Raw genomic sequence first — 24,574 nt, forward strand, 5'->3', positions numbered from 1 at the left:
GACTAAAACCAAGAACACAAACTTTATAAAATCACAAAAGTTGTATTTATAAAGACCTGATCTTGAAACAAAAGGGTTCACGATTAATAGGAAAGCAAACATAATCTATATCCTACTACCTAGAAAGCCCTAATACATAAAATACCACAAAAGAATACCCTAACATAAAACTAAACCAAATTGCTAACTTGCTAACTTGCTAACTTTTCCAACAAAATCTTCTCTTGGTTCTCTTGCCAGACTGATGTCTATGTTGGTAGCTAATTGTGAATCTAGATCACACATTCAGGCAAAAGCCAAAATCAAGTTGATGAATGGTGGCAACTAGCCAACTTATCTTTGCCAAAGATGTCTGGCAAGAGAACATTTATCTGTGATGTATAATCGCTTATACGTTCACGGACTATTATAGTACTATAGTACTATAGTACTGTAGTAGTCAGATGTAGATTGCTGTGGCTAAATTTAAATTCCATAGAGATGGAGTGGTCAGTTAACCAAGCTCGAAAACTAACCTATCAGGATGGTTGACATAAAGTTTATTGATATACATTGGATTAGGATCAGGAACATAGAATTCAGCAGCAGAACGATCAGGGATGCCAATTTCCCACAACGTTGGTCCATCTCTTGGAGGCTCATATACAATATCATCCACATCAATATCACAACCTGCTTATTATATTAGACATATATTAAAGTATTGATCTTAACGGTAATTCATCAAGTCTTCTGGAAGAGAAAAATATGAGATAGACCTGCGGTTATGCTAATAGTTGCGTCATATCGATAATCTCCGATAAAACCAGGACACCATGCATAGAGATTATAGTCACCCTCGCGTATATTCTCTATAGAGTAATATCCTTTCTCATCTGCCCTAGTCCAAAACTGGTAGCCCTGATATATAAAATGCAAACATTGTCAACCAATTGAGTTGCAATACTCTTTCCTACTAGTTCCTGTTTTTCGAGTTCTTGGAAAACAGTACTTGCTCGGTTATAAAGTTGAGAAAACAAATCACCTTACAATCTCTTTGCCATGATCCAGCGTCTCCTGGTGGTGCCAAGCCTACATACGCACCGTTTCCAGGTATGCGATCTTTACTAACATACCTAGACATGTATAGATTTAAGTATAGTTTTGGACGAATTTCACAAAAACTGGGAATAAAAGACTGTATATTCAATTCTCATGATATCTATATACTTCCAATAATCTACTAATTAGTTAGCTTAAGTAATATTACATCACGAGGTGTTTTTATTTGGGTTAAGTACTAGTACCTATCCAGAATTTGTATTCTACCCTTAACATTACCCCGTTGATCCGGCGGCGGATAATCCTTGGAAGCAGGAAACTTGTAAGGCCAGCTTTCCACTTCTGTCATCATCTGAATATCCAAAGTAAATGTTCTAGCTACTTATTAGTTATTAGTCTTTGAATTTTTTGAACATAAATGAATATAAATACGTTTAGAGTTTGTTTAAATTAGAAGAAAAAAGGTCGACCTGTTTTTTTGCATCATCCCAAAGTGGTGATGGATCAGTTACATCGGACGCAGAATTAAGATAAATGAATACAGGGCCAAAAACTTTCTTCCACGACTCATCTGGTTTCAGCTTCAATACTAGGTCCTCTCCTGAATAATGAGCGCTAAGAAACATCTGCTTTGTATTTTCAACAATATAAATCAACTTATTTCTAAGAAGAAATAAAGTATAATATAGTTAATTATGTAGATTTTTTTTCAAATATTCTATTCTGTTAAGTTTTCGACATGAGATGTGTATCTTGTATTTTGTAACACTGCTTGTTGTCGATGGATGCAACCAAGGGCAGAGCCAACTAGTGACTGCCCTGGCCTCTAGCACTCCCCAAGTTTTAAAAGATGAAATTGTTCGCTGTTAAGATAAAGCATGCTATGGTCTTTATTGCACAAAACAAAAATTTAGCCTACCCTCAATGTTTAAATTTCACCACTCATATTTTAAGAAAATTGAATTAGTTCACCCTTATTTAAATTCATAGCTTTGCCGTTGCATGCAACAAGTTATGTCATTTACCGCAAGGCAATAGGGGCCAACATGGGAGGTGAGATTCTGTTTGAGAGGTCCACCGGAACGAAATTCATCACTGGGCGTTATTTGCCAAAAGCCGACGGGTGGGTCCATACATACCCAACCATGAACATGCAGGTTTTGGTTCTCACATGAGTATTCGTACTTATCATCCACCTACAATTTGCAATTGTATTTTTTTTATTATTAATAAATATTGTACTTATTTTCGAAAAAACTTCTGTATACAAATTTGGTAAACCCTAACCTTACTAAACCAACGATAAACCCTAGTCTTGAACTCTGATACAATTAAGTTCAAGAATATTTTCGTAATTAACCCTAGCTAGTAGCTAGACCTCTTTATAGAGGAGGATAGATTTACCTCTCCCTTGAATTCTGGCTCTATAGGATCGACAAGAAGGACTGCTTCAGGGTAAGCTAGGGCTTGACTTCTCTCAGATGATCGATCGTCAGGGAGGGGCATGTATCTTTGCCTGTTATCTGCTATGGCCATATAGTGAAACCTGATAAATCACCCACCAAAAATATTAAAGACAGTCAATTAGTATTACCAGTAAATAACATACTAGCTTATATACAAAAGTTGTTAACGTTACATTATTTGAATCAAGATTTCGTAGTGCTGCGATGCTGAAATATGATCTCTTGCAAGGAATCGCAATTTTTAACAAAACTAATCATTTTGCGTTCATACTTTGCACTACGGAGGAACAACGATTACTATTTGGATTACTATTTTTAAGTGTCCTTAACAACCACTACAAATTATAGAGCTAACTTGATTATAGATAGAAAACAATGAAGAAAGTTTTCGCTACTTTTCTTTTCTGAGCTTGAAGACAATCCTAGTCTGTGGAAGGTTGAAAGGAGGCCATTCTTTCAAGTGCTCATAGATGGCATATGAGTAGAAGCCTGAAGAATTACGAAGCATTATAAATCTGCAAAATGTAATGTCATGTTATCAAGACTGTGACACTCGATTATTAGTTCAAGATTTTCATTTCTTAAGAACTACATGAATTATCAAACCTTTTATCTATATTGAGAGGGACAACTTCTCCCTTTTGAGACGGATTCCACTTTCTTGTGAAGGAGATCTCTACTTGTTCCTCGTTTTCCACTCTAACCTTGAATTTTGTCCCTTTAATCCTGTACAGGAGCCACAATTATTGCTTAGAAGAGAAGCCACGAACACTACAAGAAAAGTTGACAATATCGCCACTAGCATTATTGTACAAAATGAGATGGGTAAAGGCAATGTTCACCTTTAGCCGTTGATAGAGTTTTATCCACCTCATTTTATACCACTAATATGTTAGCGGCTATTGGCAACTTTTCTTGTAGTGTTGACTAAACGATTTGATACAAGAGATGTAAAGATCAATAATTTAAAGACTCTTAGATTAAGTCCAAAGCTTAAGCTGCTATTGGATTTAGTACAATTCATTTTCTTATCGATTTAGGTACAATGGACCTTTTTTTTCTGCCACATTTCCCCTTTAAGGATTTAGTCCAATGGGCCTGCAAAACTAGATTTATATCTAGTTTTATCAACGCATTAATAGTAGAGTAGTATTACGTACACATCAAATGTCCCGGTTGTGCCCACACTTCCTGCTTCACTCCAAACAAGGTCCCAATACCTTCAAATTTCCAAGTTTTAGTATAAGTAAAACTGTTCATACCTAATTTTGGTACTGTTTCAACATTGATCATGAACGAAGAAAACAACTATAAGCAGTTACATGGTGAAGTATATATACCCTCTATTTACTTCTTCATCAAGAACTTCGAGCAAATTGTCGATGCCATTGTATTGTATTTTGGTAACATTTCCATCTGGTTTTGATAACGTAACTTGGAGTATGCCATTATCCATGACCACCTGTTTGCGGAAAAGGTTCAATACAATATACTACGCAAATGACAATTTTTTTGTGGTCTCAGACACTTTGTTTAAGTTAATTTTGACATAAATTACAATTTAGTAATGCCAGAAAATGCTCATTGGAGCAAAAAGATGACAGAGATTTGCTCTAATTAAGCCTCTAACCTATGTGTGGCTGTACTTGCAATGTTTTTAGTGATAATGGGAGAGGAGAATCGAATTCGAAACCTCGAGCGAACTTATGTGAATGCTCTATTAGGGTAAAAATTTGAGTGCTTCTGTTTTAATTTAACAGTTGACTAGTCCACTCAACAAATAAGGTTAATTCTGTCACCTTATTAATTTTATAACCATGAGTGTGAACTCATCGCCACTTCTATCAAAATATAATTTGGAAGTTAGGTTTCACTTTGATGACCACAACCATATGGTAATCATGATTGCCTGATTGGCTAGCCAGTATTATTTTGTCTGAAATTCCAACAATTTCGGAGTACACCCACACACTTGTTTTACCATGCATATTGTAACTTTCATGAAGTTTACGTAGAAAAAGGCCATAAACATGAGGAAGTGACGAGATCATCAAAACCATATTAACATGAAATTAAGTAGCGCTCTATCATAATTTGCATCCTGTTAAACATACTAAGACCAAAGATAGGATCCATTCACTTCGCTTAACGATCAAACTAATCTTGAAATACATGCATATACATTCATTAGGGTTCTATATAAATAGCATGATGAAACTTACATAACGGTCCTGAATAATCAGTCGAACGCTCTGAGATGACATATAGTGAGGCTTCGATCGATCGATCTCTAGCTATAGCGATCTTACTAGCCTGCTTCTTTGGCAGAACAAAAATCTCAATGACAGCGTGGCGTTTGAGGTACTTCATGAATTGCTTATATATAAAGAAGTTGTCTTTCTGCTGGTGCTGGGTTTTCTTTAACTTCAAAATTAAGCGTTCTTTCTTTTACTTCTCTCTTGCGTGCGAATTTGAAAAGTGGATTATTCTATGATGTGCAAAAAGCAAAAAGCAAAAAGTAAAAAGCAAAAAGCCGCACCAAACCCATCAGTCATGAACAATGTGTGCATATCTGTTCCTTCTTTAGGTTACAATTAAAAGATAGAAAAATTAATGAAAAAAGTGTGAAATTTTTGAGTTTTAATGATAAGGACAAAATAAAAGGTAAAGTGAATAGTATCAGGTTTGACTTTTTAGTATAAAAATGTGGTTTTTCGTTAAAGTGAATAGTACCGTGAGTTTTTCGTTAAAGAATTCTTTCCTCATAATTCATCAAATCAAGGAATCTGTGCTATTGAAATTTGATCAAACAACTACAAACAGAGGCTCACTTTAAAAGTTATAATAACTTCAACCGTTGAATCAAATTTCAATGATCCGAATCCGTTGAATCAAACAGAGGCTCACCAAATATTCTTGATGCCTTTAAAGTCTGAAGTCGATGTCAACTGATTAAACTTTCTTATTCATACATTGTTGCTTGCACACTGAAAAACTGCATGGTGATTAATGTTTGGTGACTAGTTGAAGTTTCATTTAAGTTCCAGTTTTAATAAGGAACTAGCAAAAATTGCCCGCACGATGCTGCGGGTTTCAAATGCAACAAGTTCTTGCAATCAGTAAATATGGTTGCGAAGTTGTCAATAGTAAAAAAAAAAACATGTTGGCCAGGATAGTCAAATTTTTTTAGTTTACTCTAAATGACTTCAACTTCTCCAAAAGGTTTGCTTCTAGACTCTTACATATCACTCAATACATTTGTTAATTGGCCCTAAACTCTTAGTAAAAAAATTAGGCAACTCTAATTAACAATTGCTAATCAAACTGCAAAAAGAACATAGTGAGCTTCAATTGTGTTCAAACATCTGAATCAATAGATTCAAAGGTCTTGATATGCATTATTAACCAAAGCCATCCATTACATTAGAATAAAAATTTCCCTAATGGACCGCAATGCAAATACAATTTGAAAGATCAAATTCAAACATTGAAGCACTCAAGCACTCAAGCAATTTAGATAATGCTTGAAAGATGAAATTCACACACTAAAACCACTCTGCAACAGATTCACATGAGTCACAGTAGGAACTTACCAACCAAAACTTTACCACAACCAAACGCTAGGTCCTTTCCATTAGTTAAGTAGATTTTACGTAGCTGCATTAACATTAAAATAAGGGAAATAAATCAGTAATCTTAATTTTTTTAAGGAACTCAAAAATATTTCCCAACTTGCTTGTTTTCCTTGCATTAAAAATTATAAGCACAGAGGGGAATGGAAATATCCCAACAAATAATGCAAAAATCAATAATAAAGATTTTTAAATAAATTTTGTGGTTAATGTGTATAGCAAGTGCATTGAAATGCTTAGCTTTTGGTTAAACACACTTTTCTTCTTTAGAGAAGAGAGGCAGGGGAAAGCAATAGGAACAGTTTGATAGGTTCTAAGTTTTATACATACATACACACACACACACACACACCAATATTCATTGACCATAAAGTATTACATGCAACTCAAAAACTAAAAATAAGAGAGAGACTTGGTGAAAAACCCGAAATCCCTTACACAAAAAACTCAATGCGCAATTAGATCATCAAGCTTCATGTCAGATTGTTTTTCGTTTAAGAAAACCTTCTTCCAGTTCAAGTAATACCAATTTAAGTTTAAATACCTACCTTAAATATTTAGAATACATAATTTGGAAATAGAAAAAAACATAAACATAATCATACCTGGAGAGTGATGGCAAAAGTATTATATCAGACAAAAAAACCTTGCAAATAACAAAAATTCCACAAAATCAGTATATTAGCACTTCCTGCAAAACCCCAAAATCAAAAATTAGAAAAATAAAATTTGATAACATAATACAAATTCGTATCTGTTAGAGTAGACTCCATTTAAATTACAATAATTAGGTTTAGGATACATACCCAAACAGTTCTACTTGATTTGGTCCTTGCTGCAAAAATGCAGGCATGGTGTTATGCACAGTAGACTTTTTCTTGCCGGTCCAGCAATGACCACTAACACAGCAGGCACAATTAAAAGGTCCACCACTTCTCCAACAAAAAACCTACTTTACACAAATTTTTTGAATTATAATCAAAATAATTAGATTAAATGCAAAATTAAAAATCATATCAGAAAATGAAATTGAAATTAACCGAAACCCTAATTGAATTGAAGCCCTTGTTAAAAAAAGCCTCACTGATATTGAAATTAAACAAAACCCTCCCTGATTTTGAAACCTCAGACTCAGATTCTCATACCTTAAATTTGAGCATCGAACCTGAGAGACAAAGCCATGAAGATTGGTAATAATGGCAAGAAACAGTTCGCCGGAATTCCAACACCCAAAAACCTGGCTGCTTGATACTTGAAATCGAGTTTTTGGTTCGAGGGTTTAAATTAAGTGTGAGAGATTGTGGAATTAAATTTGTTGGTTTTAGGGTATGAGGGCTTGAGGGGTTTTGCGGTGGCTGTGAGCGAGAGAAAAATGAAGGGAGGGTTGATGGCAGTGAAAAGGTAAACGGAATATAGAGATGAGGAGAGGAGAAAAGAGAAGACCGTAGAGAGAGAAATGGAAACGGAAGGAAAAGTCGAGAAGAAAGTCTGAGCGTAGCCTTCAACGATGATCGACCCGTGGCAAAAAGGGTAATATTGGAATTTTGCTATACCAAGCAAACAACAAAACGTGGGATGAGAAGAAACAAAGGGCATTTCCGTCATTTCACTGTTCATGAACAGTGAAAAACAGTGCCAGCCGAACTAAGTTTTAGTATATGTATAATATGAAAAAGAGGGCGCCGGGGGGGGGTGTGGGGGTGGGGGTGGGGAGGTTAGAAGTGGGAGGGAGAATGAAGCAAAAAAAAGAATGTATGAAACCAAACTGTTTTTATAAGGTAAGAAACATTAATAATAAAAAATGATACTCGTATGACATAGTTGTACTATCATCTGTATCATCTCTCTAATAGAGATGAGACCTACATACGTTAACTGATCCTAAATCATGAACGTTATAACAATAGTATCATGATTACAACTACAATAAAAAAATATAATATAAAATTATAGCCACATAATCACACATACCAAAAAGAAAGACAACGCTTACGAGGACAAAACTTTGCATCATATTTTGATGAATTTGCAAAAGACAATGCTCCATCGACAAAGAAGTCTTGCTAGCTATAAGGCATCAGAAAGATGTGCGTCCTTTACCAAGGGAAAAACAACAACATCACAAATTAAAAAAAACACAACACAAAACAAACTCCTTGGAACTATGATTTCTAAACCACGAGAGACCCACACGTAACCAACATGAAAGAAAAACTCACAAGGCGTAAACTCTACAAGATGGACCCAACACCATCAAATACACAAGGTAAACATCGTACGATTCACCGGAAGACCTTGAAACAAGAAACGATAAGAAAACAAGCCTATGAATCAAATCCACTACAATTGACACCGACGAGGGAAGTACTGCACCACTTCGTGATGATTTTGCAATTGTTAAGAAAACCCTCTTATTTCTTATGAGTCACTAAATCAGTCTAATATATGAAATGTTTGTAAAATATCATCTTATGATTAACCTTTAGAACACACTTCCAACAAATGGCTTAAAACCATTTCAAGAGCTCTAAGTTGATAGGGCTTTCAATGGATCGTTGAAATTTGCGTTGGTGTTGTGTTTCAAGACAAAGCCATAGTTATAGGACTGTTTGTTTGTATGGTATCTCATATCACTAGTCCAAAGGCTACGAAGTTCATGCCATTAAGGGAGGGTGTGCATCTCACTTTGGAGCATCATCAAAACCGCACGCATCTCAAGAGTGAATCTTTTCAGCTAGTTCATGTGATTGGAAGCCCTCAAAAGGATTATTCTTTCTTTAGGTCTAGTTTTTTTATAACCTTAAGCATTAGCTTCGCTCCTTCGATGATTAACATGTGTCCTATCCTTCTACCAATGGTGTGGCACATCGTTTGGCCAAGTTGGCCATGCTTTCTGAATCTGTATATCCTTGATTCGACGAATTCTACATATCATCTTGATGTACATTTTAAATATATTACTTAAAATGTATTTCCTTTCTGAATCTGTATATCCTTGCTACTGTATTCTCCTATATAAAAAAGTATTACCGCCTATAATAAAAACAAAAATTAATTACATCCTGTTGTAGGCCTATTTAACTGAGCTATTCTAGGGGAATAGAGAGGGGAGGTCGGCTACAATGAGAGAGAAAAGAGAGAGATTTAATTGTGAGGTTAGTATTGTATCACCCCATTGTGCCCTTATTTATAGTAGTAAGATAGGTTAAATCCTTACCCTTTTAGGATTACAACTCTAATAGGAATTAAACTATACTCGAACAAAACATTGTATTAGATCTTCAGCAGATAAGGTAGAACAGTTGATAAAGTCGGTACAACGGGCGGATGCGAGTCTTAAATTTAAGAAAGTATGCATTGGTAGTAAAACTCACAAAACCTCGCTATGGTAAAACCCAAGGCATAAGGAAAACCCATAGACTAAGGAGAAAACTGAGAAGTATGCATAATGTCTAAAACAAACGTCAAACATGACGAAAGTAGTGAACTCAATGAAGTATGATCATCCCAGGATGGGTGCCTCGTCGAAACCTCGTTAGGTAACAAAAACCCAGCTGGAAAAATGCTTCTAATCATAAGAAAAAGAGTACATTAAGATCAAGTGATGCTTTAGGATACTCCCCTTGAGTTAGACATAACTTCCAAATAAAAGAACTACAAGCAGTTCAACTCAGATAATTTACGCATACCGATTCCTTGGATGAGCTTCTGAAAAGTAAACTTGGGCAATGACTTGGTAAAGAGATCGGCCAGGTTGTCCTGGGAATGGATTTGCTTAACTTCAATGTTTTGATGATGTTGTTGCCGGTGAGAATAAAAGAACTTCGATGCTATGTGCTTGGTGTTATCTCTATTGATGTATCCTTTTTTTAACTGCTCGATACATGCTGCATTGTCTTCAAAGATCGTCGTAAGAAGGTCAATAACAGAAGTAAGACCACTAATGCTTTGAATATGTTTCATGACTGCTCTCAACTAAGAGCACTCACGCTATGCTTCATGCAGGGTTCGAAGAAGTCGCAACTAGCGTTTGCTTGGTAAACATTCAAGAAATAGTGGTGTCTCTAACAATAAAGACATAGCCCGCTTGAGAACTTGCCCTATGTGGGTCATACATATATCCAGCATCTGTGTAACCAACAAGGTGAGAATTAACCTGAGAATCAAGGGGTGCAGTAACTCTCGAAGATTCGTGGGTGTAGAACGAGCCGAAATCCGTCGTACCCTTGAGGTAGCAGAAAATGTCTTTAACACCATTCTAGTGTCTGGGTGTAGGTGCATTGTTGTATCTAGCCAAAAGATTAATAGTGAAGGAGATGTCGGGTCTAATACATTGAGCCAAGTATAATAAAGCCCTAGTTGCACTTAGGTATGGAACTTCAGGTTCCAAAATATCTTCCTCATCCTCATTTGGACATAAAGGATCTCGTTTAGCATTTAGAGTTCGAACGACCATAGGTGTACTCGAAGGCTTTGCTTTATACTCATTAAAAGGTCAAAACACCTTTTGGGTGTAGTTTGATTGATGTACTAGGATTACATCTAAACAATGCTCAATCTCCAGGCCAGGCAATATCAAGCTTTCCCAAGATCTTTCATCTCAAATTCTGATTTCAAGTGAACGACAATTTCCTTAAGCTCTGCGGGAGTTCCAATGAGTTTCATGTCGTCAACATAAACTACAACGATCGCAAATTCGGAATATGATTTCTTTATGAACATGCATGGGCATAATTTGTTGTTCACATGACCCTGACTTGTCAAATATTCACTCAGATGGTTATACCATATCCGCCCGAATTGTTTCAATTCGTAGAGTGATCTCCTCAATCTAATAGAGATAGTGTTCTGTGGTCTAGAACTATTTAAACCAGTAATGGAAGTCCTTCTGGAACTTTCATGTAGATTTTCGTATCTAAATCCCCATAGGGATATGCGGTTACCACGTCCATAAGCAGCATATTCAGTTTTTTTAGAAACTACCAAACTAATTAGGTAGTGGAACGTTATAACGTCCATTATAGGGGAATACATCTCCTCGTAACCAATCCCAGGATGGTGAGAAAAGTCTTGCGCTACAAGGCATGCTTTGTGTCACATTATTTCATTCTTTTCATTATGCTTCCTTACGAAAACCCACTTGTAGCCCATTGGCTTCACATGTGGTGGCGTAGGAACTATAGGTCCAAACACCTTACGTTATGGATTGCTTGTTTCCAATTTGACCAATCTGTTCTACGTCGGCATTTATCAACAAAACATGGTTCAATGTCATCGCTAAGCATGATGTTAGTAGCTACCGTGTACACAAATGCATCATCGACGATCATCCTATTTCGATTCCAAATCTCATCCAATACTGCATAATGGACCGAAATTTTACGATTCTCGAGAGGTCGGGTTGTCTCGTCTAAGACATCACCGTAATCTAGAATAACTTCATGCGTTGGAATAGATGAGTAAGCGATGGTCGGATTCAAACTAGGGTCACTAGTTGGTGCCGATTTCCTCTTTTGGGGTTGTAAATCCTTTAAACCAAGGGGTTTGCCATGCTTCAGGGTTGAAGCAGATGATTGGCTAACTGCCAATATACTGGTCCGCGTGGAAGTTGTGGCCTCCCCACCTTCAGGGACAATCTGGCCTTCCCAAGCATTGTTACAACGTACGCGAGATACGTTTATCCTTGCAAGTGCATTTGCAGCAGGTATATGTGATCTTGTCAACTTAGCTAGATCGGTAAAAGCATTCGGCATGCTTTGAGCAATGCTCTGAATATCTATAATTCATCCCACCTCAGTTTCAGACTAGGCAGTCAGGGGATCTAAATGAGACATAGTGGGAGCATACCACGACAATTCATGGCGTTCTCCAGGAACGTTAGCATGCTTATCTCCCCCTAATGACGGGAAGATTGCCTCATCAAAGTGACAATTCATAAAACGTGCGGTAAAGAGATTTCTTGTCAACGGTTCTAAATAGCGAAGAATTGATGGCGAATCATAATCGACATAGATTCCCATTTTTCTCTGAGGACCCATTTTGGTATGTAGTGGTGGCGCTATTGGCACATAAACTGTGCACCTAAACACAAGTAAATGCAAGACGTCATGCTCGTATCCAGTAACCAATTGTAACGATGAATGAGGTTGGGTAGCGGTGGGCCTTGGGAGGACCAGCATAGTTGCGTGCAATATTGCATAGCCCCATGCAGATATCGGCAGTTTGGTTCGCATAACTAAAGTTCGAGCTATCAATTGAAGATGCTTTATGAAAGCTTCTGCCAGACATTTTAGGTGTGAACATAGGGTATATGGTGTTCCACATCAATCCTTATGACATGCAATAATTGTCAAAAGTCTGTAACGTAAACTTTCCAGCGTTATCCAGTCAAATCGACTTGATCGAATACTCAAGGTGGTAAACCCTTAGCTTAATAATTTGTGCTAGGAGTTTCGCAAATGCAACATTGCGTGTGGACAACAGGCAAACATGTGATCATCATGTCGACGCATCAACCAACACCATAAAGTATCTAAATGGTCCACATGTTGGTTAGATAGGTCCACAAATATCCCCTTGAATATTCTGAAGAAATTTATAAGGGTTGTGAATAATCTTTGTAATTGAGGGTTGAGTATTCAACTTCCCAAAAAAACACCCTTTGCATGGCGGGAATCCAACGGAGGGATGTAATTGATGCTTATGTAATGATTTGAGGATACGACGAGTCATGTCACGTCCGAGATGTCCCATACTGTCATGCCAAAGCAGCGAACTGCTTTGGAACTCAGGTATAGGGTAGGCCACATGGTGGGCTTCTATGCTGCGAATGGTTTTAATGTATAACCCACTCGGGACACGTTCTAACTTCTCGTGAATACGCTTTTGGCCATATTCGTACAACATGATACAAAGAAATTCAGAACTATTATCTTCAGTGGTTTCAATATGATGTTGATTATCTTGAATATCTCTAAAACTCAACAACGTTTTTTCGGAATGTGGAGAATAGAATGCCTCTTTAATGGTTAAAACAGTACCATTGGACAACATGATATGAGCCTTTCTGTATCATTCAATCAAGTTAGATAGGCCTGAGAGAGTTGTCAGAGTTGCGTTCTTAGGTAAAAAGTTAGTAAAATAGTGACACTCATGAAATATGGAGTGCTTGGTAGCATTATCAGCCAGACAACTAACTTCCTTAATAGACATATACCTAGAAATAAATTGATTGAATTTGTCACATGCATAAATATAATTTCATTCATTCAATTCATCAATTCAAGAAATAATATCTATAAAATAACAATCCATGATTCAAAACAAATCAAAACCAAACAAATTATTCCAAATACTTAGAAAAACTGTCCAAAAATTAAACCATAAACCTAAAAATTAGGGGGGGGGTCCTGCCACTCCTAGTGGTTTCAGCCACTAGGGGTAAAAGACCCTAAAAAAATGTCTAAATTTTATTCGTCCATAGGAGTTGATGCCTCCTTAAAATCTGATATCTCCAAGGATGTAGTAGCATATTCTGGATTTTCCACATGCGCAAAGTTAGACTCATGATGGGAATGATACTTGGTAATAGCCTCGGGGGTATCTCTGCATACAAGTGACCAATGATCATTTGATCCACAATGATATCACATGATTATTTCAGTGGAAGCCGATTGAACGGTAGCTTTTCCTTTGTTCTTGAAGTTTAGGGCCTTAGGGGCAAGGGGTTGGCGCTTTTGGGTTAAATTTCCTCCTTTGGGTGGGCCTTGATTCTATGGACCTTGGGACCGTGGTTGGGCTTGCCACCCATTGTCACGGCCACGATGATTTTTGCGTCGTTTATGGCTACTAAAATTAGTTGCATGTGTTTCAGGTGCGGTGTTCGAGCTAGTAGGTCGAGCTTGATGAATCTTCATCAAAAGCTGGTTCTGTTTTTCAGAGAGAAGTAAAACAGAGATCAAATTCAAAAATTAGAGAATTTCTATGCCCTATATTGTTGCTGCAGGATAATATTGGTGGAATGGAATATCGCATAGGTCTTCTTCAAGATATTTGATTCGATTAGTTCCACAATACATAACTTAAGTAGTGAACAGATTCTACAAACTTTAGAGTTGGATTCATTCACAGACTTATAGTTTTGAAAGCGAAGATGATGCTAGTCGTGTCTTGCTTCAGGCAAGTAGATGTCTTTCTGGTGATCGAAACGGTCGGCCAGAGCAAGCCAAAGGGTGTGTGGGTCATCCTTAACGAGGTACTCGGTCTGCAGAGCATCATGGATGTGTCTTCGAATGAAGATCATTGTAGTAGCTTTCTGAGCTTCGTCGACATGTTTGTCGTCGGTACGTGCCTCCATAATGGCACTAATACCGTTTGTAGTAAGATGGAGTTTGACGTCTTGAACCCACTTTAGGTAGTTTCTTCTAGATACTTCCAAAATGTTGAAATTGAGCTTGTTTAAGTTCGACATATCCCCAAAACAGAGGGTACAACAAAAATGTGGTTAGTCATATGGTAATCCATAGACATACATCGTAGAACATTCGGGTTCTATAGACATGTATTGGTTTAATTTAAGCATGAAAGCTACAAGTTTAATACGGTAAGTTTTGAATGAAAACTTCAGGTTTCAAAGGCACTAAATATGAAACGACAAGTTCAATTTAGTTTTATGAATGATTAGTTCATAAAGGAAAGGTTCCTACAAGAACACATAATGCAATATGCTGATTTAAGTGTAGTAGATTTGAGTTGCTTCGAGAACTCAAGTGTGAGATCTTTGGGACTACGAAAGGATGTCAACAGTTCAAAGGATAAAAATAAATTATTGAATCGTTAATGTCCAAAAGTGATCTTCAGATCAATAATTTTAGATTAATTATCAAATTAATGGACTACAAGTCACTTTTAATTAATTTAATAGATTGAGGCAAAACGGGGTCGATTGTGGAAGCAAAATAATGACAAATGGGTCATATTAGCTTCAGTTGGTGATAAACCAAGTGATAATTGAATTATAATTAATTAGCGCAAACCAAAGCGCCCCAAAAAATATTTTGGGCATGATTTATAACGCAGGGATGCCAAAAAATTGGCTTTGGGTCTAAAAATTAACCTGCAAGTGGGCCCTGCAGATTTGGCTACAGGCTTATTGGGTCACAAAAGGGCTACAGGACTCGGACCATGTGGTCTGGGGAGCTCAGCAGCTAAGGTTGTTGGTATTGGGCTAAGAAATTGGACAAAAAGTTGGCTGTGAGTTGGTCTAGGGAGCCTAGCCGAAGCTCAGTTTAGGTTGAGGCAAGCCAAGCCTAGTAGCAAAAGTTGTGGGCAAGTGGGCTGATGCGAGGTCAAAGCCCAGCAAGCGGCATGGGCTTTCTGCAGTCGGGCCTAAGGCACATGACAAAGCACAACAGCACAAGGTTGCTGGCAGTTAGGCTGGGAACACATAGACAAGTCCAAGAAAGGCTACATGTTTTATGAAGAGATAGGCTAGGCTTCATGCCTGGGTAAACTAGCCAGGCCGAAGACCTGGTGTGTCCGTATAGGCGCCGCAAAGCCCAAAGGGCTGCTGCCATAGTCTTGACGTCGAAACGACGTCATCTTGATGGCATGCTTGACGAGTTTAGGCTGCAAGCCAGCGCGGAGGACAACGACGGTGCCACAATGATGGTGCAGCGGCTGTGCCATACAGTTTCCCAGAATATATATATATATTGGATGTGCACTATGGTATATGTTGAATATAGATTGTCTTTTCTTTCTTGTGATTCTCAGATGCTATCATCCAGTTTTCTAAAATTGATGATATGATGGAAAGGGAGGTTAAAAATTTATGCGAAGAGATTGATTTTGTTCATCTGAATCATAAAGAGTATGTTGATGTAATTCGGACTTACCTCAACAGCCATTCAAGAGATCAGTCTGAAATTAGGCGCATCACAAGTTTCTGAGATTGTTATTACAACAAGCCTTTATTTTTTATGCACATGTCACTTGAAGTAAAGCTCATGGCAGCACATGTAGAGATGCATCATCAATTTTTTATTTTTTTTTTGGGTTTTGTTTTTGGGTAAAACTTCATAATATTTGATACCTATATATTTTAGGATCTATGTTCAATTTGTGACAGAGGAAAGTATCAAATTTTACCAAATTTTGGTATGCTGCCTTTTGAGTGTCTGTTGAATGCATAAATTTTTTGTTATGGGTGAGGTGAGCTGGATGACAAAATGGCTGACCTAGAGTTGAAAAGAATGTTGGACCTAGGGTGCAGAACCATATTTCTAGTGCACTTAATGGAACCCTGTCCTCCGTTGCACTGTCTTCCTTTCTCTTCTCTCTCTCTCTCTCTCTCTCTCTCTCTCTCTCTCTCTCACTCACATTCATCTTGATGTGTTTGAGCATTTGTTACAGATACTAGAAGCCGACCGCCTTTCTGAGTATCAAGACACACATGAAGAAAATTTACCGCTGTCAAAACAATTGCAAGAATTTCAGGTTTTTAATTTTATTCAAGTTTTGATAGTTGTTATTCATATTTTCAAAGATTTCATTGTCTGTTTACTTCTTTGATAAAAGAAGCTATATGTTGTCCCAGGATGAAGTGAAGGATGACAAATACGTACTTTCTAAATGATCAATTCCAACATTGGAATGCAGAATTGGACCAATACAAAGCATTGACTGATTATTTACAGCTTAGAATGCTTGGTTTATGTTCAGATGTTTGGAATGCTTGCCCTATATTTTTTATGTTTTGAAAGTTTAATTTCAGGCTAATAGGGCTCTTGTTGTGAGAAGGGAGAAGGACCTAAATACAAATTAGAGTCAGCATATGCAGTTAGGAATGCCATTGACAATTCTGATTCTAGGATTGAAGAACTAGAACTTCAGCTGCAGAAGTGTGTAATTGCAAAAAATGACTTTGAGATAAACGTGGAATAAGCTGTCCAGGATTCAGGTAAAAGTGTTATAAGTTTGATATTTTGTTGATATTAACTGTTAATTTGCCCAAGCTTGTGGCACTGAAAATGCTCTTTGCTGCAGGAAGAAAGGACATTATAGCAGAGTTTCGTGTGATGGCCTCATCTTTGTGTAAAGAAATGGGAATGGTGGAAACTCAGTTGAAGCGGTGGAAGGAAACAGCTTATGAAACACTTTCTTTACGTGACAAAGCCCAATCATTGAAAGCTTCATTAAGTACAAAGGTCTACTTTCATTTCCAGTTAACTCTCTCATACTCATATCAGTTGCACTGCTCTTTTTTCTATTTATTTTCTTGGATGTGATGAATACAGATCATGGGTACTCGTGCAATCCAGAAAGAAATGGATATAATGATGTTTATGATTATGTTGCTTGAATCAAATTACACACACATGTATATACATATTACCAATGCAAATTTTCGCTGTCTTTAGTCTTGACGAAAATGCACCTGCAAAACAATCAACACCTTTGATAAAAAAACCTAAGCCTCATGCATCTACGAGATGGGGGATGGGTTAGGTCAACGGATCTCCGATGCCTAAGTTAGTTTCTTTGAGAAAGTAAAGTGATTAAGACTTTTTTTAAGGTTGCCAAAAGCTCTCCGAAATTGGTAGAATATGGGGTATTTATAGGGCTAGAGTCAGCCATATAGTGTTTAATGGAGAGATATTCTCTAAATATTCCCAAGATATTAAATAGGAAATAATATCTTGAGATAATGGTGTAATTATCCTTAATTTCTTTAAATTAGGATTACTTACTTGATTGGAGTCAATCTTCAATTAGGAATGTATTAAAGATAGGATTTGGGTATTTAATCCTTATCTTTAATTCCTTGCCAAGGACAAGTGAGCTGTGGACAATTGTATTTTGCTGTTGAGCCCTCCAAAGATGTGAGCTGCGTGTGGGAGCATCTGAGAAACATGTCCATTTATTGAGGGTAATTTTGTCCTTCTTAAATAAAAGTCCACGTGTCATCTCTAGAATATTTGAGATTATTTTAGGCTCCACAAATGCCCCCACACCTATTGGGCTGCATGCATGAAAATGGCAGTAGGTGTAGAAATCTCAAGCTGCTTGGGTTTGTAGAATTGTTTCCCAATTTGAACTTGATCTTCTTTCTTGATTTGGAGATAGACTTCTTCTTGGAAAAGGAAAATAATTGCCCCCAATACCTATTTAATTCTAACAGGGGCTGTAGGTGTGGGTGACACACGACAAGGAGCCATGAGGCTGCTTAGTGGCGCGGCACGGGTCTGCTCGGCTTGGCCGAGGTGCTGGCGGTGCGAGTTGGGCTTAGCGCGCGGTTGGCGTGGGCCAAGTGACACAATGTTGGACTCAGGCCCACTAGAAATTGGAGGAGGGAAGGAGAGTGGGAGTCTGACTCTTCTCCTAAGCTGCGTGTTGGGATTTACTTTTCCCATGTCGTGACTTTTCTAGGAGGTGATCTGCTCCATGAAATGCACGCTTGCTCAGTGTTCCCCAAATACAATTCGTGCAATGGTGGGGTTCTCAAACTTGAGTAGGTTCTTTGATCTTGGCTTGACCATAAATGAGTTTTGGTACTTCTTTGAGATCGACTACAAAGAAAGTGTGGGGCAGCTGAGATCTCGCCATAGGATGTTCGATGCTTCTAGCAAATGTGACCATGAGTGGGCGATAGATACTTTAGAGGTGAGCAGAGAGTGGGAGTCTGACTCTTCTCCTGAGTTGCGTGTCCCGACTACCTTTATCAGTGGTAAGTGAACTACTTCATTCTTGTCCTGCTTGAAATTTTATTGAACTGCTCCATGACTTCAATTTATTGATTGCCTTTCTTACTTTGTGTAGATTTGGAGTTTGGCTCTACTCCAAGGACTTCGACATATATGAAGAAAGTGCACGTCGCCTTGGGCATTCCTGCTGAGTACCATGAGTGGCGCTGGCTGCTCAGCCCTCTTCGTCAGGAGAAATGTGGCTTGCCTCCGAAGGAAAAGATAAAGCAGATAAAGGATGAGGCGTTGGCTCGCCCGATCGCTGTTGTAGAGCATGCTGCCAATGATGGTGGGAAGAAGAGGTCTTCCTCACCTGCTTGTGAGTCTTTGGCTGAGAAAAAGCCAAGGACTTCTTCTACTGCTCGTTGGAGCTTGTCTACTGCAGAAAGGCTTATTAGTGATCTAACTTCCCCCAAGAGGGTGAAGAAGATTGTTAAGCCTGAGCCTGTGAAACCTACTGCTCCGAATGTGACCGCATCTATTGCTGAAAGACTTGCCCAGCAGAAGGGTTGGGTGATGCATCCAGTGTCTAGGTTTGTGTCGAAGTGTCCGTTAGGAGCTAAGTCTGGATCGACTTCTAAGAGGCTCGCCGCTATGAAAAGCGGGAAGGTGGATTCTGTTGCTAAGGTGGCGTTTGTGCCTGCTCTTCCTTCTACCGTGACTGACTTGTATGCTGAAAAGGGGAAATTTGCTCGCACGGGCAGTTGTGAAAGATCCACCGAGTCTGAGGTTGGAGAGTTTCCCGAGGTTTGTGCGCTGCTAAAGGCTGACCTGCTTGAGGATGTTGATACATGCGCCAAGTTTGTTGACAGTGTTGGGAAAGTTGTCATCTGCTCAAACTCCTTTGCTAAGTGTCCTGCTTACTCGAGGAGGTCCACCTTGATTGCCACAATGCATAAGACTTTGATCCTGGCAGCTGAGTCTATGCATGTTGATCAAGATGTTGTCAAGTGTGCTAAGAAGGCCAAAGTGGTGTTGGTGGCTCAGCTTTGCTCGACTGCTAAAAAGATTGAGAAGCTCAAATCTGAACTCGTCATTTTGAAGAGGTTTGATGTCTCTGCCCCCACTTCTTTATAGCTAAAGATTGCTCATCAGGAGATCGCCCATTTGAATGCTAGGCTTAGTGCGACTCAGGCGATGTTGGAAGCTGCAGAGAAGGAAGTCAGTTGTGTTTCTCTGGTGGTCAAGGACCTTAAGCGTGTCAATTCGGAGCTACGATCTACTTGCTTTGCCAAGGACGAGGAGCTTATCTTTATGCATGTTGAAGTGTCTCGTCTCAAGGAGGTTGCCAATAAGCTTGAGTCCAAGGAAATGGATTTGCGAGGTGCGCTGTCTGCTAGCGAGAACCTGAAAAAGGAACTGGATAAGCTGCAAAGTGCTCATACTAAGCTTGTTGAAGAGAATGTGCAGCTGAAGGATGAGAAAGTTGGTTATGAATTGGCGCTTGCTTCTTGTCAGGCTGATTTCTAGAAGCTTGGCTATGTAGACCATCTTTAGGGCAAGCCATCGGATTATGAGTTTTCCGAGAAAGACTTCGAGACTTTTTTTCATTTCTCCAGTTGATCTGCTTGATTTCTTGTTTGAAGCTGCCTTTAGTGGAGTAGCTGAGGGTCAGGCAGTCCAGGCAGGTATGGCTGAGGATGAGCTAATAGAAGCTTTAGCTGTTAGGAATGGCACGGCTGCTGAAGGCGTGGCAGTCAAGGAATTAGTGGTTGTTCAGGATGCCAAAGAGTAGTCTTTTTGCTTAGACTTAGGAGTTTTCTTCTTTTCTTTTTTCTGTTATGCTTTGCTTAAACTTTGTTGGCCTTCGAGCCGGTTTATCAATTTGCTAGAAATTTAATAAACAACTTTCCTCGGTTTTGCTTCATTTTTTTATTTTGCCATGTCTTTCGCAGAACTTTACAGTAGGACGGGCGACTGGGTGAGCTACTTCAACGAAGCAGTTGATCCCACGTCGTCACTTAGGTTTTAGTTTCAGCTTCAAGGCTTCGGGAGCCTTACCTGTTGGAGGCAACTTGCAAAATTTCACCGTAGGACGAGCAGTTGAGTTGTCTACTTCGATGGAGCAGTTGACTTGCGTGGTCACTTTAGGCTTCATTTTTGGCTTTGATGCTCATAGAGCTTTACCTGCAAGAAGAAAAATGCAAGATTTCTAACTTATAGAGTTGTAGCTACTATAGTTGTGAATCTCAGCTTTAAATGGCTTCATGAACCTTTAGCCATCACGGGGTGTATTTGCGAAATGTTTAACCTATAGGGTCGGCGGTTGAACTCGTGCTTCTCGTGGGAAGCAGAGAAGTTCACGTAGCCTTTATGGTTGTATTTCAGTTTTTGTGTGCTTCTTGAGCTTTTGCCCTCCCAGGGCGTGGAGTGAAGTGTTTAACTTATAGAGTCGTCGGCCAGACTCATGTTTTCCGTATGAAGCCGATGAGGTCTGCATATCCACTATAGTCGTACCTCGGCTTTAGAATGGCTTCTTGAGCCTTGGCCCTACGAAGTGTTTAACTTATAGAGTCATCGATGAGACTCATGCTTCTTGTAGGAAGCAGAAGAGGTCTACGTATCCACTATAGTCGTACTTCAACTTTGGAGTGGCTTCTTGAGCCTTAGCCCTCCCAGGGCATGTTGCAAAGTGTTTAGCTTATAGAGTTGTCGGTGGAACTCATGCTTCTCGTAGGAAACAGAGAAGGTCTGCATATCTACTATAGTCATACCTCGACATTGTTTCAGCAAAACTTAAACCATAGACCGTCAGCCAGAAGCGCTGCTTGTAAGTAAGTAGGCGAGTCTGCGTAGTCATAGCAGGTGTAAGTCTCAGCTTACAGATTACTTTGGGCTTTTAACTGTTGGGTCGTCGAACAAGCGTCTTACTTACAGAAGCAGATGACCTGCGTAACCACTTCAGATATATCATTCCGAGTCATAGCTTTGATTCCACAGGTTGCTTAACTAGTATTACAACACTTTAAAATCAAGCCACTTCATGAAGATTTGCACGTCGAGGACGGACTATCTTGTCACGTGAATTCTTTCATGGGCAGGGTTTTACAATTGGTATCTCTTCCGGTTTGAGACATGGGATCCCGTAGAATTGAATTATTCAGTTGGCTAAGTCTATCCATGGGAATGACTATCGTGGCCAATTATGAAAGTCATGCGGCCCAGGTAGTTGCTGCATTTAAGGGGAACTGAGCAGTCGTACAACCTATCCACGTCTGGATATTTCGGAGTAGTTTACCCTCTCGCACTGGAGAGCATACCCTAGATGAGTGTCAAGGAATTAGTTTACCCTCTCGTGCTGGAGAGCTTTACCCATGTGGGTGTTGGGGAATTAGTTTACCCTTTCACGCTGGAGAGCTTACGCCATGTCTGCTTGGCAGCGGGCGTCTTTTGCTTGTTATAGGGTTAGTCAGTTTGTCTATACATTTGGCCCAGACTCGTGAATGATTCCTTCAATCTTCATTGAAAATAGAGACTTTTATTAACTTTGCTTGTAGGCAGTAATGACATAACAACTGATAATTCTCGGCATAAGAGGTCTTGTTTATGGAGCTGCTTGAGTTTTCGAACTTTTTGTCTTGAACGGGGTTCAAGAAACGGTGGGAGGTCACACGTAGTACTTCATCAGGTTGTAGGCATTCCACTGTTTGTCGATTTCTTTGTCACTCATAATGATCGATTTCTTTGTCACTCATAGTGGTGAGGGTGTAGCTGCCCCTTCCGCCTACTCAGCTAATTTTGTACAGACCTTCCCAGATGTGAGCCATCTTTTTTAGGCTTTTCTGAGGACTAAGTCTCCTGGTTGGAACTTCCGAATTTTTACCCTCTTGTTGTAGTTGAAGAGGAACTGCTGCTGATAAGCCGCAATACGGGTGATAACTTTCTTGCACTCTTCCTCTGCCAAGTCTAAGTTGGTAGCCATCTCCTTTTCATTCTGCTAGAGGTTCGGCAGGACAGTGCTGAAGCTTGGCACTATAACGTTGGGATGAATGATCGCCTTAGAACCATACGCCAGGGAGAATGGTTTCACCGGTTGTTCGTCTTTTGGTGGTGCGATATGCCCATAGAACACCGGAGAACTCGTCTGGCCACTTGCCCTTCTTGTCGGAGAGGGTCATTTTAAGGTAGTTGAGGATGGTCTTGTTAGACGCCTCGGCCTACCCTTTGCCCTGCGGATACCGGGATGTGAACATGTGCTGCTTGATGCCCTATTTTTCGAAGAACTTCGCCAAGTCTTTGCCCATGAAATACTGACCATTGTCGGTGATGATGAAGTGTGGAATGCCAAAGCGGCAGATGATGTTCTTCCATATGAAGTGTTATATGTCCGTCTGGGGGTGGAGTTCATTGGCAGATAATTTGGGCACGGGCTTGAAGCGCCAGCAGCTGTTACACATTTATACATACTCCTTGTCATCTTGATGCATGGTTGGCTAGTAATAGCCTGCATTGAGAGCTTTTTGCTCCAGGGAGCGGCCTTCAAAGTGGTTTCCACAGACGTCTTTGTGGATTAAGCTAAGAATTTCCAGGTCATCAAGAGGTGATAAGCAGCGGAGATGTGGTTTTGAGAAGGATCTTCAAACGAGTATGCCGTTCCACATGTAGTAGCGTGTTGCCTTCATCTGGAACTTCCTGGACTCCAGTCTGTCTGCGGGGAGCATTCCATTGACTATGTAGTCGATGATGGGATCTTACCAACTCGGGGTTATGTTGATCTGTGCCATTTTGACTGTTGGTTTCTCATCTATGCTTGGCCTTTCCAAGTACTCGACTGGAATTGAGTGCCTGAGTTGATGGTTCAGTGCGGAGCCTAAGCTTGCTAGTGCGTTAGCGTATGCATTTTTTGCTCGTGGAACCTAAGTGAGTGTGTATGCCTGGAACGTCGCTAGCTGCTCTCGTACCTTCTCTAGATTTCGAGCCATCCTAGGATGCTTTGCTGCGTACTCCCCTGAGGTTTAGTTGGTGATTAGTTGGGAATCAGAATAGATCGCGAGCTTTTTCACTGCTAGGTCTTTCGCCAATTGAAGACCTGCTAGAAGGGCTTCATACTCTACCCTCTTTAATGTTCAAAGATCAAAGAGAAAACAATTCAGTTATTCCATTACGTGGATACACATTGGGAAACAACATAGTAGTTGTCCAACGAGATGCACATCCTAAAATATTGTCTTGGGCGAGTCACATATTGCACCGCTTGTTTTAGTTTTACTATTTTAGAAATTTTATTTATGTTTTGCTTGTTTCATTGAACCCATTTCATATCATGTTTCATTGGATCATTTTCTTCCCTTCTTCCACTCTGTTTCGAAGAGTAACTAAGACCAATTCAGTCACGTTTTCATTCATTTGGAATCTGGGCTCTTCTACTTCATTTTTTTAATTTACTTCATTTTTATTGTACCCGGCTAGAAGTATTTCAAACAAAGTTTACATGGATTAAGTTCTGAAAACTATCGAATATTTTCATAACCATATGTTAGGTCACTGTATTCTTCCTTAATGACACGATATGAAACATATTGTGCAAATATAATACCAATCATAAAATTCAACCACAAATCTTACGGAATCTGTATAGGCAGAGCATCAAGTTCCAATCTGTTTGAAGTCATGGCAGCAATTGGATGCCATCTTCTCCTGCAAAATTTTACCTTTTCCCTCGAATCCTCCAATTTCCCAGCAACCAAACACA

At 39.2% G+C, this 24,574-nt stretch overlaps 2 protein-coding genes and 1 long non-coding RNA gene across 3 annotated transcripts in view; 1 reads left to right on the plus strand and 2 right to left on the minus strand.

Annotated features, from left to right (window-relative positions):
* LOC126632440 (probable rhamnogalacturonate lyase B) overlaps window positions 1-4,881 on the minus strand; it is a 5,963-nt gene extending 1,082 nt beyond the window's left edge. The window contains exons 1-12 of the mRNA XM_050302864.1: window positions 4,730-4,881; window positions 3,848-3,969; window positions 3,668-3,727; window positions 3,114-3,233; window positions 2,903-3,022; window positions 2,446-2,587; window positions 2,067-2,237; window positions 1,512-1,667; window positions 1,287-1,393; window positions 1,025-1,115; window positions 759-900; window positions 516-672 (exon numbers count right to left, since the gene is read on the minus strand). Of these exons, the coding sequence (XP_050158821.1) occupies window positions 516-672; window positions 759-900; window positions 1,025-1,115; window positions 1,287-1,393; window positions 1,512-1,667; window positions 2,067-2,237; window positions 2,446-2,587; window positions 2,903-3,022; window positions 3,114-3,233; window positions 3,668-3,727; window positions 3,848-3,969; window positions 4,730-4,771 (1,430 nt within the window). The 5' untranslated portion in view covers window positions 4,772-4,881. The remainder of the gene's footprint in view (window positions 1-515; window positions 673-758; window positions 901-1,024; window positions 1,116-1,286; window positions 1,394-1,511; window positions 1,668-2,066; window positions 2,238-2,445; window positions 2,588-2,902; window positions 3,023-3,113; window positions 3,234-3,667; window positions 3,728-3,847; window positions 3,970-4,729) is intronic.
* Window positions 4,882-5,881: 1,000 nt separating this feature from the next.
* On the minus strand, window positions 5,882-7,659 carry LOC126632447 (uncharacterized). Its single transcript, XR_007626731.1, has 4 exons — window positions 7,285-7,659; window positions 6,946-7,088; window positions 6,745-6,830; window positions 5,882-6,164 (listed from the first exon to the last, which is right to left on the minus strand). It is a non-coding gene; the product is annotated as an uncharacterized LOC126632447 (long non-coding RNA).
* Window positions 7,660-16,993: 9,334 nt separating this feature from the next.
* LOC126632438 (E3 ubiquitin-protein ligase BRE1-like 2) overlaps window positions 16,994-24,574 on the plus strand; it is a 58,000-nt gene continuing 50,419 nt past the window's right edge. The window contains exons 1-2 of the mRNA XM_050302861.1: window positions 16,994-17,099; window positions 17,186-17,346. Coding sequence (XP_050158818.1) covers window positions 17,218-17,346 — 129 coding nt within the window. The 5' untranslated portion in view covers window positions 16,994-17,099; window positions 17,186-17,217. The remainder of the gene's footprint in view (window positions 17,100-17,185; window positions 17,347-24,574) is intronic.

This window comes from Malus sylvestris, chromosome 8 (genome assembly GCF_916048215.2).
Source record: "Malus sylvestris chromosome 8, drMalSylv7.2, whole genome shotgun sequence".
Taxonomy (NCBI): Eukaryota; Viridiplantae; Streptophyta; class Magnoliopsida; order Rosales; family Rosaceae; genus Malus; species Malus sylvestris.